The sequence below is a fragment of the Dermacentor andersoni genome, chromosome 2, assembly GCF_023375885.2.
Source record: "Dermacentor andersoni chromosome 2, qqDerAnde1_hic_scaffold, whole genome shotgun sequence".
In the NCBI taxonomy this organism is placed as follows: domain Eukaryota; kingdom Metazoa; phylum Arthropoda; class Arachnida; order Ixodida; family Ixodidae; genus Dermacentor; species Dermacentor andersoni.
Window position 1 is genome coordinate 78,440,408 of NC_092815.1, and position 17,160 is coordinate 78,457,567.

The 17,160-nt window shown below is 44.1% G+C and overlaps 1 protein-coding gene across 2 annotated transcripts; it reads left to right on the forward strand.

Annotated features, from left to right (window-relative positions):
• The first annotated feature begins 220 nt into the window (after window positions 1-220).
• LOC126542092 (DET1- and DDB1-associated protein 1) lies at window positions 221-14,033 on the forward strand. 2 transcript variants are annotated; one of them, XM_050189098.3, is made up of 5 exons: window positions 221-535; window positions 2,651-2,737; window positions 5,280-5,331; window positions 6,141-6,202; window positions 9,892-14,033. In XM_050189098.3, exons 1-5 carry the CDS (start codon window positions 533-535, stop codon window positions 10,006-10,008), a joined length of 321 nt encoding a protein of 106 aa, XP_050045055.1. In that variant the 5' UTR covers window positions 221-532; the 3' UTR covers window positions 10,009-14,033. The 2 variants fall into 2 exon arrangements, with proteins under 2 accessions (XP_050045055.1, XP_050045056.1); XM_050189099.3 differs by having other exon boundaries at window positions 9,895-14,033.
• Window positions 14,034-17,160: the final 3,127 nt, after the last annotated feature.

Sequence of the window (17,160 nt, forward strand, 5' to 3'; positions counted from 1 at the left end):
ATCCTGCACATAAAGATGTTTCTGTACGTAAAAACCTGCTATATTACACTTTAATACAAAATCTCTTTGGTAATAGTTTGATGTTATGCATACCAGAAGTTATATTTTTAATTTTAGCGTGAGACAGCTTCTACGAAGAAGCTTGCATGCATCTATCCACTGGTCATAAAAGATTTCATTAGCGCCGCCATGCTCAAATCCAAGTCAATCCAAGTAGTGTTTAGTATTTGGTTGCGTCTGTGGTTGGTTGCGCCCGTTGCAGCTGTCCGATTCGCGAAGAAAAAAAACCTTGATGCATATCGATGTATTGATACATCATTCCTATGGCTTTGTTTGATTTCGGAAACCACTACACACTTGATTGAAGTAGGCGATAAAGCGAACCTGCGTGACGATTTTCCCTTTAGCCAGAGTGGAGTGCACTTCAACAGTGTCAATTCGCGGGGGCCAAATTTACTGCACCGAAACGTCGAGGGTGCCTGTCGATCAAAATACTGATTGTCTCCTTGGCTTATTCCATCGTACCGTAGAAATGGTGAGTCACAATACTCTCTGTTTGAATTATTTCGCTTCGCTGCTTGGAAGGCAAAGTTTAGCCCTATCTAGCCCTGCCTTCGTGTCAGGGGACAGAGACACGCATCGTATGTACTGTGCTCATGTTCGTAGACATCCTTACTTCCATGACGCTAGCCCGTAGTTTGAATATGTTCCCGTGTCAGTCCATTTATTTTTTTTCCTAGCCTTTCCTGGCTAATAATCCTGCTTAGTATTGCGTAATGTGATCAGGTGTTCACTGGGTGCTGTGATGGCTACTGCTAGTTCGACGTGTTGGATGCGTCTGGGACAACAAGCGTGGCGGCGACGCATGGCCTTGCGACCGTAGTCTTGGCCGGTGCTTTTTCTCGTGCTACCGGTATCTTTCGGTTCCGAATCTGGCACGCTTTCTACGCAGATAGCGTTTCGCGACCGTGGGGTCTGCTTCCGTTTTTTGGTGTGGTGTCGGAATAAAAACGTGTATGCCCCGTGAAACCATGCCTGCTCGAAAGGCGGCCATCTCTGAAATCGTATGATGCTTGCTCGTGGGTGTTCCTTTGCTCTGTTGCGGTATTTCGGCCACATGTTTTGGGCTTGGGAAGGCGATAGCACTTAAAAAGCAAACGCAAAATATAACTTTCTTGCTTCCTTTGCTTCACTGCCCGTTCCTTCACTTGTGTGCACGACAACCGTCGGCTGCAGCGATAAGATAGGTGGGCTCATTCATCGCGCGATGTCTGGCGCTTTTATGTTTCGCACAGGCGGGCGAAATTTTGGTCGACTGTTTCGGTGAATCGCGGTGAAGAAAAGCGACTGATTGCACGAGTAATCTGTTCACGTTACGCAGGTTTAACTAGTGCCTTAGGCGGCAGGAAAAATCGGAATTGATCGACCCAGTCGCTAGCAAGCTATGGCGTTTGCGCCTCTGAGGAAATCCGGAAACGAGGCGCGAACCTGTCTTTGGAGTCTGAGGGGTTATCCCGTGAAATACGGGTAGGGCGGGCATACTGAGCCGCACTAGTCAACGTAAAGGGTGGGGCCGAGGTGTAGCCACAACTGCCTATGAGTTATGCTCAATATATGAATCCAGACTATAGTTATTGAGATTTTTAAACAACTTTCCCATGAGAAAGTTGCCGCTCTGCAGAATGAGGCTTTGGAAAGCGGCTATGTGCTACACTATTGGGAGGTGGGGAACAAGAATATCACAGTAAAATATTTGGTCCACTTGGTTTGTATACTTCAAATACTTTCTTGTGCATGTGGATGCACATTATTTTCGTGTTCATCATAGTTGTTAGTGATGTGCACATGCACACATTATATAAACTTTTGTGTAGCAACTCTTTTTGCTTTAACACATAATAAAACCATGTGCCATATTGACAGCAAGTTGAGTCTACTCAAGATTTATAAGGTATCTACGACTATTGCCATTTTCAGAAGGCATGCAGAAAGAGGTAGATGTGATAGCAGGGTGTTGGTGCCATTGCCATTAGATGGCACCAGACTGACTAAGAGTTAAGAGGCATGAAGCAATTATGAAATTATCTAGGAATAACTCTAGGGCAAAGAATCTCCTCCTGTCAGATGACCATGCGAAACAGCAGTGCGCCAAGATGGGACAGTGTTATGCCCTTCAGGCAATGGACGTGCAGTGTTGATGGCTCTTCTTTCCCTTTTTTCTGCTCCTTTGTCATGTTGCCTTTTCAAGTGTACATACTTTAATAGCAAGAATTAATCATGTAAGCTGGTAGTCATCACATTGTCCTGTGTCGGTTCTACTTCTGTCCTTCCCAGTGTTGCCCCTTTGCACTGCTTTTCATTGTGATCCGTTATCAGATAAGTCAACTTTTTCATTATCCTTTCTATTCTTCATTCATTCCCTTAATGTTGTTCTGGAATGCAAGTAAATTGATTCTTTATAGTGCAAACTAAAACACTCACATAGAGAAAAGACCACAAGGACTAGCACTTGTCCATGTGCTCTCTTTATGTGATCATCTTAGTCTGCGCTATCTTCTCCACACATGAACCAACTAGCCCAGCATTCAGTTATTTTGTCTTGCCAATTAAAGGGTCTATCTAAATGTTCTGGCTGTTTTCTTTGCTGCAGTCCACAGCAGAGTTCCTGAAGGGCCTGCCCTCTTACAACGAGAACAACTTCACCCGCTTCCAGGCAGACTCATCCTGCAGAACAACTGTAAGCACAGAATAGTCAAGTCTTAGTTTGTATCAACTTTCTGCTGGCCACTGTGCGGCCATTCTGAATGTGGCGTTAATCAAACACATTTCTGTCAAACCAATGAGTTCCATTCAGATAAGTTCCTATTGTAATTTAGCGGCACTTTGGCGTTATGTGTTGTAAGTATGCATTAAATTGCACTGATGAGCTTATGGTTGCAGGTTCAATCTCGCCACAGCAGTCACATTTCAGTGAGAGTGGAATGCAATAACGCCCTTGTACTTATATTTAGTGCAGATTAAAGAATCCCAGGTGGTCAAAATTGATTTGGAGTCACCAACTAGGTCCTGCCTCATGATCATATTGTGGTTTTGGCATGTAAAACCCCAGAATTTAATTCCTTCTTCAGTAAATTAAATGAACTGAGAAGGTGGAGGAAGTGTCACACTAGGAAAAATTGCCATCTACGTGACTGTAGTCTGCTGGGTCCATTTTAGTTTCTTTAAAGAGCAAACTTTGAACTTTGAAAAAGAATTCATCTTAGTTAGAAATCGTACACAGGTCTGGTGCCTTGCTGTGGTGGTCGCTTTACCATCTGAGCTGACCGGGTTGCTAGCACTCTTTAGTGTGCGGCCAAATTAATTGACAGTTCTTGCAGTTTGTTTCCCATTGTGAAATTGATGGTGCAAGGTCCCAAGTTGCAACTAGGGAAGCTTAACTTGCCAATTAGCTACCTTTTCTGTTGAAGCTGGGTAGCGCCCATTGCCTGCTAAAGGTGGACAGACTTGTTGGGAGAAGCCTACTGTTTAAAGACCTAACCATGACTTCAGTCACTTTCTTGAAGTATGTGCAAGATAGTCTATAGCTGTTCTGTGTCCTTGGTTGACCTTCATAGCAGGAAATATTGCTTAGTAACATTATTATTGCTTTTAAGAATTGTCCTCATTTGACTTGCATCTGTTGTGATTTGCACAACTTGCAGCTTTCTTGCAGCTGCAATTCACCCATTCGTTGATGTGATTGACTTTTGGTAACATAATAATTAGATCTTTCCTCTCATTTGACCACATTCAAATGCACTGAAAAGCACCTATGCATATATCCTGATAGCCATGAAATGCTTGAAACTGGGTTTCTCGTGTCTGTGTGTCCTTTCCGTTGTGCCACTGTCATCATGCTCTGGTGATCTCCTCAGGCTGAACTTCACCCTCACGAAAGAGCAAAGAGAAAGAACTAAACTTTGCTCACCATTAGCCAGTAGAATAATCTCATGCTGCTGTAGCAATGTGGAATTAGGAGGTGAGTGCACCTAGAGTGACTGCACATGCTCCCTGCAGCAGCAGAGTTGCACGGAGGTCGGCTATATTGTGTGCAAAATGAACCAAGGTTGTGAGGGAAAGCCACATGTCACATTCGTAAGGACCAAGCTCATTGCGAGAACAATTGTGGTCGACCTGCGCTACCCCCATGGTTTATCCACTCTACCTTGGACACTCGAGACCACTTTATTACAAACTTAACACGTATTAGCTATGGTAGTTGTTCAGTTTCTTCTGAACGAATAGAAATATCCTCTTGCTGGGACGTCGCCTAGCACTGAATTCTTCATTGTGCACAGCATGGTAGTGCCATCTGTTGTAACACATGTCAATCAACTCTGAACGTGTCCAAAATACGAAAGAAAAAAGGTGCACATTATTTGATTATTGTATTGAGAAAAAGAAAATTAATTTCAAAAGCAGCTGTCTTTACTTTTGTCATCAAAGAAAGCACGAAACTGTAATAACGTTGCAGCACTACCATCTCCAACTTGGAGAACTGTGAATGTGGTGATTTGGAACCTGCCCTAGTGGCAGGTTCTCCATGCTACATGGTTGCTTTTTGAACCACGTGACCACGCTCAACGAACGGCAGTGTAAGTGGCACATGGAAAATAGACGTTCAACTCTGCCTAACTGTGGCGAACCATATAGTAGCCATGCACAGTAACTCTAGGTTCACCAACCACTGATCTGTCACTCAGCATTCACAAGTGGCAATTTGTGTGGGTTTTGTGCACCATGCAGACCCTTAGAGTTGGGTTGTCTGTGCGTTTATTTTGGAGGCTACAGCAGACAATATTAACTAGGGAAAGAAAACATGTGCATCACAAAGAAGTTGTGAGGAGACAGTGGTGTTCACTGAGGGGTCTATTGGTGTCATAGTAGATGAGTTCAGAGCTGAACAAATTGCTGAAGTAGGCATATTTTTCTGTTCTTTATTCATTGTTTAAGTTCTTTTTTATTTATTTCAGCTTTGTGCAATTTTAGGCACATTTGCATGTACCATGAAGGTCAAGTTAACAGAAGTTGACTAGGTTTTGCTTGTTGGTAGCACACATTTGAACACGTCAGCTGTGGAAGTTGTGCTTATCTGTTGTCTATAATAGTCATGCTTTATTGGTTTGAGTAAGGTTGACTTGTTCAGCATTTTCTTCTCATGCTTGACTATTTTTTAGCTTGGCAGCCAATGAATAGTACTCGCATTGATGTACGCTTTTGCATTTTGCACTCCATTGAAGGTGCGGAGGCCATCAGTGTACCTTCCCACACGTGAACACCCATCTGATCAGGGTAAGATGTTGCGGCACTGCATTGGCGCTATGAGTGAGGATATAGAAATAATACGGCCCAACTGGCAGTTAAAGTAAAGTGGTTATGGGCTGTTTCAGCTTTCAATGGGCCCATCTTTAGGCCATTCCAAAAAATTATAATGTCATGACAGTGATAGACTTGAATGCTCTTAGAAGAGTATTGTTATTAAAGTGAGTTAATGCTTTAAGGTATTAATTTTTATTTTAGTTTTGACAGCATCTTCACAGAGCTAGATAACGGTCTACCAATAAAGAAGGATAATGTTGTATGTGAATGCAAGTACTGACTCAGCCGATGAGCCATTGGGAACTGTCCACATGTGCAAAAATGTCGTGAAATCCATTAAAACACATTGACATCACGAGCATGGTGGGCTAGGCACAAAATTCTCAAATAGAATTTTGACTTTAGTTTCCTTTGCTAATAACCTATCATTTTTTTTTTCTTTTTTGCATGAAAGAAATGTGAATCAGGTTTTGAAAGAATGTTTCACCAGTTTAAGCTAAGCTAACAGTTGGGACTGGTCTTGGCAAGTTCTTAAAGTCATGCTGTAAGTTCAATTCCTAGCTTTGGAATCGCTTGTTAATAAGTACTGTAATGTCCAAGATTTGGTTCCACACATACAGCTAGTACAGCTCTTTTCAGTATGATGGGCTCGTTTGCCACAGTAAATAGCCCTTCATGGCACACAAAAAAGAAATATTTTATATTTAGAGCATCTAAAGCAACACTTTAAGCACTCGCAGACATCAGTTATTATAATGTGCACTGTCGAAATGCCATTTCAGTGATCACAACTGAGAAGACCAACATCCTGCTGCGATACCTCCACCAGCAGTGGGACAAAAAGGTAAGATGTATGCCTGTAAAGCATGTGAGCTAAAGAATGCCCTCCTAATATTGTTTTACTACCTGTGTTCGAGATCCTGTAAGCATCAACTTGGCAAAAGCAAACGGTATCTGGAATGCATTGGTGGAGTTGCAAGGAGAACCAGTTTATGGCACAGCAGTCATAGCTCACAACTACCACACTGACATTAAGAAAAAAGATGTGCTTAATCTGCAAGCTCCTTTTCTTCAAGGTATTTTTTTGTCCTCGCGTAAATTTCTGCGCTGATAGATAATGGATTAGTATAGGGCTACTTGGCATTGCTGCTACTTACTTTCCAGCAGTTGTCAGCCTTAAAGAGACACTAAAGAGAACTCAGCCAGTTTACGCTGATGAAGTATTCCATTAAAACTTAATTTTCGTTGATTTTGCAATAATAGGTTAATTATCTGTGGAGAAAATGAAGGTGAAAGTTACATTTCTTGAATTTTGTGCCAAAACTCAAGCGATGGTACGTCAGTGTGATGTCACGAATTTCAACGTATTTCTTTATTTAGGCCGCTTTGGCTCAGTAAAAGTTTCTGAAACTTGCCATGTTTAATCTTTGGCTCCTTTAGAACACAATGTAGCCTATGTTTCCCGATAAGCAATTAATTGCGTTCTAGCAGATGCCGTCAAAATCCGTGATGGGATGGCGGGCATAAAATTCAAGGTGGCGTCGCCAGCTGTAACTATTTTTTACACCTTTTCTCATAGCGAGAGTGGCGTTTTTGGTATTGTAGGAGTGTAACTTACCAATACAAGTGAAATAATTTTTTCTCTGTGGTGTTACTTTAATTTGTGCTAGTGAATCATCACAGTGCATCAACATAGCAGGGGCAGCACGGATTAGCCAACAGGGACACTAGCCAACATGTGAAAAGGCTGGCACCTGAATAACATAGGTACAGCGCAACAGTTTTTTGGGAAGGAAAAGCAAAGAGACAGGAAAGAATGCTGGCTTTCAGCTGAGTTTACTGAAGAAATTTCGATCGGAGAAGTTACTGAAGTGTCGACTGAGGAATCAATAGTCTCTATCAGATAGGTGAAGTGAAGGTGTACTAATGCATCGATCCACGGCCTTCCTGACGAAAAAAAAAAAGCTTCTAAAATTTCTTTTTTTTTTGTCCTTGCTTTTTTTCTGAAACCTTGCCTTGTGGAATAATGGCTTGCATTTGCATTCTTTGCAGTGTATAGCCATATGGCTGCCATACCCATTATTTAATTTATAGGCATGCTGCCTGGCCTGGTCATTAAAGCATTGGCCTGTTTGACCTATATATAACTTTCCAATATCCATCGATATTTCGTAGATGACTTCTGACTGTCAATCAGTAAATCTGTTTTCGTGACCAATGTAGCACCGTCGAATAGTCTTGTTGTTATTCTTATTTAGGTCGCGCACTTTGGAAAGTCTACAACGGGCGGAAAGCAACAAGTTGATTTCATATCTGATCGCTATTTTCTTCATATTGTGAGAAAACTTGTGTACCTACACAATGACATGCAATGGTCTTTGACCTTTTTCATTTCCTTTATGACCAATTTTTCTGCCCTTGACCCTCTGAAGAAGGGTTTTACAATCAGGTGTGATAACACTGTTAAAATAGACAGCAGCTATCAGTTTTTTTACCTGGTTTGTTAAACTGATTTCAGCCTTGTGCTCACACGAATTGTTAAAGGGGCCCTGAACCACCCCTCGGGCTTGGTGAAATAACATCGTCCGCGGGTAGCATACGCTGTTGTCAACATCTCAGCCAAGTTCTGCTGTCGTATGCAGTCTGTGGAGCTCACAAGCGGAGCGCGAAGTCACCTTTTTCTCAAATGCTCTCGTTTCAAAAACCCCACGATCCTCGCTGTCTTCTGTGTGCTTTATTTCGTCATAAAGCACACTCCAATAAGCGGCTGCCATTGGTCGCTGCGCTCAGCTACACTGCGGCTGCCATGAGGTGCCGCGACGAGTCCAGCGACTAAGCGCAATGTGGCTTTCTGAGGACAGCCGCGTTTGGCTTACGTTTAGCGCAACATAGACACCAAATCGGAAATTTGAACTGTTCGCCATGGGGACGTCCCTGCCGTAGCCTTTGCAGTGCAAGGCATTGGAGGAGGAAGGGGAGCACAGCTGTGGCCATGTTTGATTGCCGATAACTCTGCTTCTGATGAACGCATTGAAGTACTTCTTGCAGCAAAGTGGTTCTGAAATAGCCTATCTTCACTTCAAATGTCTTTCTCCACTTCGATAAAAAGTGGTTCAGGGCCCCTTTAAGGGCAACCTGAATACACTGGTGGGAATGCCTCTTTTTATTAACTTTGAATGGCCACTATCAAAAGGGAGGTCATTCTTTACCTACGTTATTCAGTATGAACCAACTCGTCCAAATCAAGCTGTTGTTGCTGGCAGCTGCTTAGGACTGCAGCAGCTGCGCTGTAGTAAAGTTAGGGCTAAGTAGGTGTCATGGTTGGTCGACGAAGCATAGAACCTTTTTGTGCTACTGAGGTAAACCTCGCCCTTGCACATTTTAAGTTCTATTTTGTGTTCTTGGTTGAATCCCAATGTATATCGCAATTTGTTGGCACTACATTTAATAAGATAGGAGATAGAAACATGTATTGCAACACCCATGTAAATTGCTTAGGACCAATTTGTGAAAATTGGGTCCTCTTGGAAATTGGCTTTGCATGTACTAGTTAATTCAACCTTCCTTTTTAATTGCGTGAAAAAGTGCCAAATGGTATCTGCCATTTGACTGTTTCCTTTAGATTTAATGTTGGATAACTCACAGTGTTACCCATGTATGGCTCACATTAAATTGGTTGAAGTTATAAGTTCACCTTTCTTGCTTTGTGCTTACATGTGGAGAGTACTAACTTTAAATGCGCTTACAGAACAACGATGTCTTTTTCATTTGTTAATGTTACATTTATTTTTCTTGCAAGATTGTAAACTTGCTGTTTGTTTTTTTTTACGTTTTTACTCTGTGAATTTCTCCAAAATGTTTCATGGCGCAAATTCAAATTGTAAGATCGGCATTAGACCAATTGGAATCACCTGTTTTCTATAACAGCATTGTTGTGTTCCTTATGCATTAGTGTGCATACAGGTAAAACTTCCCCTCAAATGATTTTTGTGCCTTGGCTGGACTTGTGTGTTCTATTATTGGTATGAACATACATGCGTTTGTCCAAAATGCTCTATGGCCTTGGCATCAGAGTAATACCATAGCAGCTTTTGGTTGAAGCTTAACGTTATGTAGCTCCTGTGTCTAGGTTTTGTTCACTGTTGTGTTTTTCAGCGGAATTAGGGTGGAAGGAAACAATGTGGACGGGACAGATCACACATTTCCCTCCACCCTTATTCTGCTTAACAACACAATATGATGCACAAATTGGCCCAACAGTCAACAATTTCATTCACTGCTCGCAAGTTTTGTCTCTGAAAGGGAACAGCAGCACACAAATATAATTGCTTTATCTTGCTCCTCAGTGCAGCTCTTCAGATAGACATGCAGATGTTTGTACATGTGTAGAAGACTAATGTGATAGAATGTAAAACAGACAGGAGGGACTCATTCTTTTCTTCTTTGTTCTTATGTGCCTGTTTTTTTTTCTTGTGCCAAACCTTGCAAGCCAAAGGTTTTTGTGCTTTTCTGGCTGGCTTTGTTGTCTTGCAGCAGAGCAGCTCAAAGAAGCGCGATGCCGGACGTAGCGGTCTCCCCCTGGACGATGAGACAGCATCCAGAAAAAGGGCGCGCACCGATACTTCCAACACCGACGCTGACTCGCCATGAGATTGCCAAGCAATGTTGCCAATGGTGGCCTGGCAGGACAGAGAGTGGTGTTCAAGAGAGACTGGGGGGTTCCTGGAATGTCTTTGCTGGCATTATTTGCTGCACAGTGGGGTCTTATTAAAAGGAGGAAGAGGAGCTTGAGAATGCTGGCACCAATGAGCATGTGCAAAGTGTTTGATGAGTTATGGGGAGGGGGTTGGTTGGGCTTGGGGGGTATGCTTCTCTTTATTTCTTTTTCTCCAATTTGGAGGTAAGGAGGGGGGGGGGAGCCATTTGTCAGCTTCTTTTACTCGAGCTGTGGTATTTTGATTTAGTTACTTGAGCATTGCTCTCTTGTGATGTCGACATTTGTGAGAGCCTGTTAATGTAGAGCCTCTCAATTGGTGCTCCTTTGGTCACTTTGCTAAGCAGCGTCATTATCTGATGTGTCACTTGAACTGGTTCCACCTCTACGTGAGATGTGCACTCACTTCGTCATCCTTTCCAATTTCTACCGTCTGTGTAAAAAAAAACACAGTTGCACTTTCGTTCCGTGCCGAAATCTGAAAGTAAAACGAAGAGGGAGTGCAGAGAAGAGGGGCACGTTGGCGGTAATTAACTCTGCCTGTGGAAAATGCCACAGAGGGGCTTTACATTAAAGCACGAAGGCATCTACCAAAGAGAGCAAAACTTGTATAAAAAGGGCCTGGAGATACAATCTGCTGACGCTCAAAGGCTGGGATAGACAACATACATGTTGTTTGTGCCCCTCCCTTTTGTGTGACAGCATATATCTATGTACATGTATTCACTTTGGGAGTTGTAAACGTCAGCTGTTTGACCATTTTTCAGCAAGATTCATTGCAGTGGTGGAGTGAGTGAACATGAATGCGGTAATGTGATTCACAAGCACCTAACTACTTATAGTAATTGAGGTGCACAGTCTTGAAGGTAAAAACTTGTGTGCAAGTAAACAGATTAACCGAAGGCAATGGGACACAACTTGTTTTGCTGTGCATATATTGTTTTTGGGCACATGCAGTTTCACATAGTTCAAACGGACGGCAACAGACCATAAGGTATTAAATGAAAGCACCAGGCCCTAAGTCACATTAAAAACATCTGAATGCTCATGCACCGTTTGGTTGAATTAGAATAGTTTGGCATAAAGCGCTAGATACATTGCAGCTGGCCTGTAACCAGCTCTCAGTAGGGTCACTGCGCTGTAGCAGCAGAGTTGGAAAGATGCTTACGTCATTCTTTCCGGGCTTGAACTTTGAACTGCAGGAGGCATTAGTAACATTTCTTCGTATGCAAGCATAAAACAGAACCTACTGGTGTCTGTTGGAAGTTTCATTTGTGGCTTCTGAAAGTGTACGATGTGCATAGGGAAGTTCTACATTTTCAGGTTGGCATATCATGCAAGAAGGCATCTTCATTTATCATATTGAGAAATGTTGGGATTGCGATTTGTTGCGTTGAGGCGTTTACTCGATGCGAAAACTGGGCCATGCGTAGGTACCGTTCAATGCGTTTGCACATTGTGCTTTCAGACTTTCACTTACTTTCTCTGTTTCCTTCAATGATGTGTATGTGTGTGAGTCAAAGTGAAACGTTGGGAACACAGTTCAATTTAGGAAATGTTATTATGGTGGTCAGCTTACACATATTAAGTCTTGCATTTAATTTTGGCACTTAGCTTATGTCACTGTGCATATTAAGCTGCATGTGTGATGCCCATATTCTATTTAAGCAGTCTGCTTTTAGTTGCATCTCTTGGTAAATTGCTTCTAGGCTATCAAATCCTGTTTAATGATCTGAGTGAAGGTTGATCAGCTATTTTCACGACATGTGAGCACTTCATTATCAATGTTTTTGACACTTTATGTTGGAAGTAATGTACATTTGCATCATTATTATTGCCTTCATAAGCAGAAGTAAAGGCATGGTTGTTGTGAGCCTACACAGATGACATGTCCAAGTATAATACATAACATACCAGATAACATGCTAGAGTCAAAATGATCATGTTGTAAGCAGTGTTTAGGCCCAGGCACAGAAAGATAGCTGTGTAATGGTTTTGCCTGTCCTGGGTCTAGCTTGCTTGAAGTCTGTGTAGATAGAGCTTGCTTAACAATGCTACGACTGTCGCAACAGTGAGGGTCAATGCAAAGCATTTGCCTATGTTAAGCCATGCAGAGTGAAACAGTGTAGTTGCCATAATATTTTTCTCCTCAATTTTTTTATAACCTGTGTGAAAACCAACACTAGACACAAGTTATGCTGGGCATCTATTGTACTACATTGTCCAAGTTTGCCACATTATGTGCTCATTGGAGTATGCTAGTGTGTCAATGCTGTTCATGTGCTTGCCCTTGCATGTCCTTTCTGTGTTATATGCTCCAAAAATGTTCAGCCCCTTGTGACAGTGTTGGGAGGGTGCTTGAGGCTTTGTGTATATGCCGTAGTCACTGGCATTAGTTTGTTTCGAGGGCTATTGCGGCTCCTACTCTACAACCTGTAAAGAGCAGGATAGTGTTGGTGATTGCAGCACCTCCGTAAGACATTGTGCTCCCCTCTTGCTCTGGTTGCATGGGGCTGCTGTTTTTTTTTTCTTTTTTTTTAACAGCTGGTACGTGTTTATGTTGTGTAGCTGGGGACGAAACCTTATGGACCACGAATGCTGGAAAAGAAAAAAATGTGTCCAGGCAAATGCATATGGCCGCAGTCCTACAGGTGGGTCTACACTCGTAGTGGGGACACTGCACTGCATCGGTTTGGACACAGACATTAGGCACTTGCTGTGAATGAATTGGTGCCTTTGCACAACTTGTTGCCGCTATCTTCGCCAGGCACACATGTGCCCACACCGCTAATGTCACCTGGACTTCAGGGTTCGGGGCTTCACAGCTTTAACTTAAACTCTGTGATTCCATTTCAATCCCTCATGTGACACCTGGCAAATTCGCAATTGGTTTTTAAAATTGTATGTGCTGGGTGCCTAGACAGCAAACATTGGCATCTTTTTCTCTGACAGTTGTTTTTTAAAATTTATGTGCTGGCCGCCTAAGCAGGAAAAATGGCATCTTTTTCTCTGCGGCACCTGTTGACCATAAACGTTTCGTCCCCGGTTTGCGCACATACTCTTCATGTGTTTTCATGAGCACACTGCGTCATGGACGTCATTATCTTCGTGGTTTCGTTCTGTTAACGAATTGTCCCTGTCCGTGTGTGGATCGTGTCGTGGTGGTGGCGGCGGCGATGCGGAAAAAGTAGCTTCGTGTCGGTTCAGTCTCCGTGTACGCGGATGCATTTGCATCCTCGCGTGTAGGCTACTATCGTGTTGCCGCGCTTTTCTCTGCCGCCTGCCTCTTACGCGGCTCGCTTTTTTTTTTTCCCCTCACCTGCCTTTTGACGCACGCCGCAAATCCGCGGTTGCTGCTCTTTCCTCATGGGACGGCTATAGGAACGAGATTTGCAATTACAAACTATGCATATCTTTGCATTTGGATAGCGACGAGCTAGCCTCTTCGGTTATTTTTCTCCGCGAACCCTCGACCAGCCGCTTTTGAAGGCGTGTTTGGTTTCGTACTCTTTGTGCTGTTGTGTCGGGGAAAAAGGCCTCGATTTTTTTTTCCCCTCCTACTGTTCGCCTTTTTCGTTTCGTGGCGGCACTGTCGCGTAGTCCCGTACTCGGCCACGAAAGCTTACGGGACACGGGTTCCACGCGAAGTGGGAATTTCGGCTCTATTAAGGCCTGGCGGTCCTAATTTCACGTACCACTGTGTGGTCGCGTCGGCTACGACTGATTGAATCTTTGGATTCGAGGCTACGTGCCCAGACCTAGCAGAAATTTAGTTCGCCGATCCGTGCCCCGTAAACTTTTGTGGCCGACTGTACGTGTCTCGTACTTTGCATTGTGTCGCGGCTTCCTGTTCTTCTTTCTCCATTTCTTTTTTTTTTTTTTTTTGTAGCGTGGTCACGAATGCGTGTGCGAGAAATTGCAGTTTGCCTTTTTTAGCCACTCAATAAAAGTTTACAGTATGCGTGCTTGGCCAATTGTTGCAAGGGGCAGCGTTTGCGCTTGACGGCCTCCAGTTCAGAGGTCATAATCTGAAGGAATGACACACATGCCGGGACAATGCAGTAATTCTGTACCGATTCTTTTCCTTTGCGCGCTTCGTCAGTAGACACGATCGGCGATGTCTTTTCAGTGGCGTCGCTGGCTTGGACTTGTTGATTGATGTGCTCACTTTGAACGACGTCACGAATTTCGACAGCTTCAGTGCAGGGCTAGATAAGTGTGTTAAAGATTGCAATGAACGATTACCGTATTTCTTCAAATTTTTATGGATTTATTATTCAGTACGGGAACGGCCAGAACACGCGGAAATGCAGTTAAAGCCGTGACGTTGCAGCTACACTCTTAAACGTAATCACACCTTTTGGGTCGTATCTTGCCGCAAAACGATAATCGTCATCTGTCTTCACCCGCCGTGGTTGCTCAGTGGCTACGGTGTTAGGCTGCTGAGCACGAGGTCGCGGGATCGAATCCCGGCCACGGCGGCCGCATTTCGATGGGGGCGAAATGCGAAAACACCCGTGTACTTAGATTTAGGTGCACGTTACAGAACCCCAGGTGGTCGAAATTTCCGGAGTCCTCCACTACGGCGTGCCTCATAATCAAAGTGGTTTTGACACGGAAAACCCCATAATTTTCTTTTAAATCGTCATCTGTCTTGCCCGCGTTTCCTTTCTTTAACGCGGCGAGCCCGATATTTCCCAGTCACGAACGGCATGCGCGTTATCAGTGTGACGCAGCATTCTCGACAGGAAAGTTGCGAGGGCAGTTTTCAAGAAAGGAAACGCAAGCAAGGCAGATGACTACTATCGTTGTGGAACATACACCCCAAAGGGCGCAACCGTTTTAAGAGTGTACTCTCTTAGAAAAATTTACACCCTTTGGGGCTTATTTTGTCCCACAACAATAATCGTTATCTAGCTGTCTTGCCCGCATTTCCTTTCTTGAACGCGGCGAGCCCGATACTTTCCAGTCGCGAACGGCATGCGCGTTATCAGTGTGACGCAGCATTCTCGGCAGGAAAGTAGCGAGGGCCGAGTTTTCAAGAAAGGAAACGCAAGCAAGGCAGATGATTATTGTGGGACAAATGTAAACCCCAATGGGTGCAACCGTTTTAAGTGTACTCTCTTAGAAAAATTTACACCCTTTGGGGCTTACCTTGTCCCACAACAATAATCGTCATCTAGCTGTCTTGCCCGCGTTTCCTTTCTTGAACGCGGCGAGCCCGATACTTCCCAGTCACGAACGGCATGCGCGTTATCAGTGTGACGCAGCATTCTCGACAGGAAAGTAGCGAGGGCAGTTTTCAAGAAAGGAAACGCAAGCAAGGCAGATGACGATTATCGCTGTGGGACAAATATACACCCCAAAGGGTGCAATCGTTTGAAGAGTGTAGGAAAAGTTTACACCCTTTGAGTGGTACCTTGCCACACAATAAACGTCATCTGTCTTGTCCGCATTTCCTTTCTTTAACGCTGCGAGCCCGGTACTTCCAAGTCACGTACGGCATGCCCGTTATCCGCATGACGGAGCATTCTCGACAGGAAAGCAGCGAGCGCAGCGTTTTCAAGAAAGGAAACGCAAGCAAGAGAGATGATTATTGTTATATGGCAAATATACACCCCAAAGGGTGTACATTTGTTTAAGAGTGTATGTTTTAGCTCCGCGTTTTCGGCTGTGATCGAATTCAAAAGAAGGGAAAGTGATCATTTTCTGCAACGGTTTTATAGGTGGCTATAACCGGAGTCCTGTAACATACGCCGATCCGCCATGTGTGCGTGCGTGTGTTGTCTCCAGCGGCATGGAAATCGGCTGCCATCTTCCTCTCCCGTCAGGGGAAGAGAGCGGCGGGAGATGAGGGCTGTCCGAACACCCTCTAGAGAACTAGGTGGTGTTGGTTGACCTCGAGCAGCCATCCCCATCACAGCGTCAACTCTCGTGTACGGGATGTGTCGTGCTGTCGCGCGAGCTCATCTCAACAGAGCTGGCGTTCGGCAGCACGCGATTTTTGCATCGGCGGTGAATGTCCCATGAGGCCACAGCGCGATATACCCGCCGCGACGGGTGGCTATGGCATTCTGCAGCTGAGCACAAGGTAACGATTTCGATCCCTGGCCGCGGCGGGCGTATATATATATATATATATATATATATATATATATATATATATATATATATATAGTAGTTAAAAATATTTGAGTATACTGTGCTTTGGATCCTTCGTTAGAGATTAACTCCAACTGGTCGAAATCTGCAATATTCCGCCATGGGTGTGTCTTATAGCTCCTGTGATGCTCTGGGACTTTAAACTCCGTCAATCAATCGTCCACGGGATGCTGCGCGGTTGGAGTTGCCGGAGTGAATACTTTGTGGCACTTAACCGAGCAGCGAAGGAAAGAATATCGTCGTCTTCGCAGCACACTGTTCAAGCGCTTCGGGCCTACGTCTACGGCGGCTGGTCATGCTTGCCCATTCCTATAACGGTCGTTGTGTCAAGTCCTTGTGGCGGACTTGACCGGTTAGATGCCCTCAAAGAATCTCAGTGCCTAGCTAGTGCGAAGAGGACATGCTGAATAGCGCGCGATGTGACAGCGAAAATTCCATTGTATCATCCGTGCCATTGGCAACCGCATCGACAGCTAAGTGCACAGGGGGTTCCACTAAGCCAAACCTGACCGAATTTCGGCTCTTCATTTGCATTGTCAAGAAGTATGTTCACTTGAATGGCATTATCTGGCAATCGCAATCGCAATTATCAATCGCAATGGCAATCGCAATTACCGTGCCATTCGTCTACACTGTAATACCCGACAGGAGAGTTTCATATCTCTCCCCGTGAAATTGTCGGATATTTCTAGGTGCCCATGGCTGTCAGAATAATTACATAGCTTTCACTACGTCTTTTGTCATCACACGTCTAGTTAGGCTGGGAGGTTAACCAGAGTTAAAGCCTCCGGTTTGCTACCCTGCACTAGGGAAAGGGGAAGTAAAGACGGGAAGAGCAGGGACAAAAAGGCGCGTTCTCGTCCACGCCGACTCGGAAGACAAATTAAGGGTGTAAACATTTTTACAGGGTACTAATGAGCATACCG

Bases quoted from the DNA above. Each gene is read 5' to 3' on its own strand.
- LOC126542092 (XM_050189098.3), top strand. The intron at 2,738-5,279 runs GTAAGCACAGAA...ACTCCATTGAAG, and splicing joins ACTCATCCTGCAGAACAACT to GTGCGGAGGCCATCAGTGTA. The intron at 5,332-6,140 runs GTAAGATGTTGC...ATGCCATTTCAG, and splicing joins TGAACACCCATCTGATCAGG to TGATCACAACTGAGAAGACC.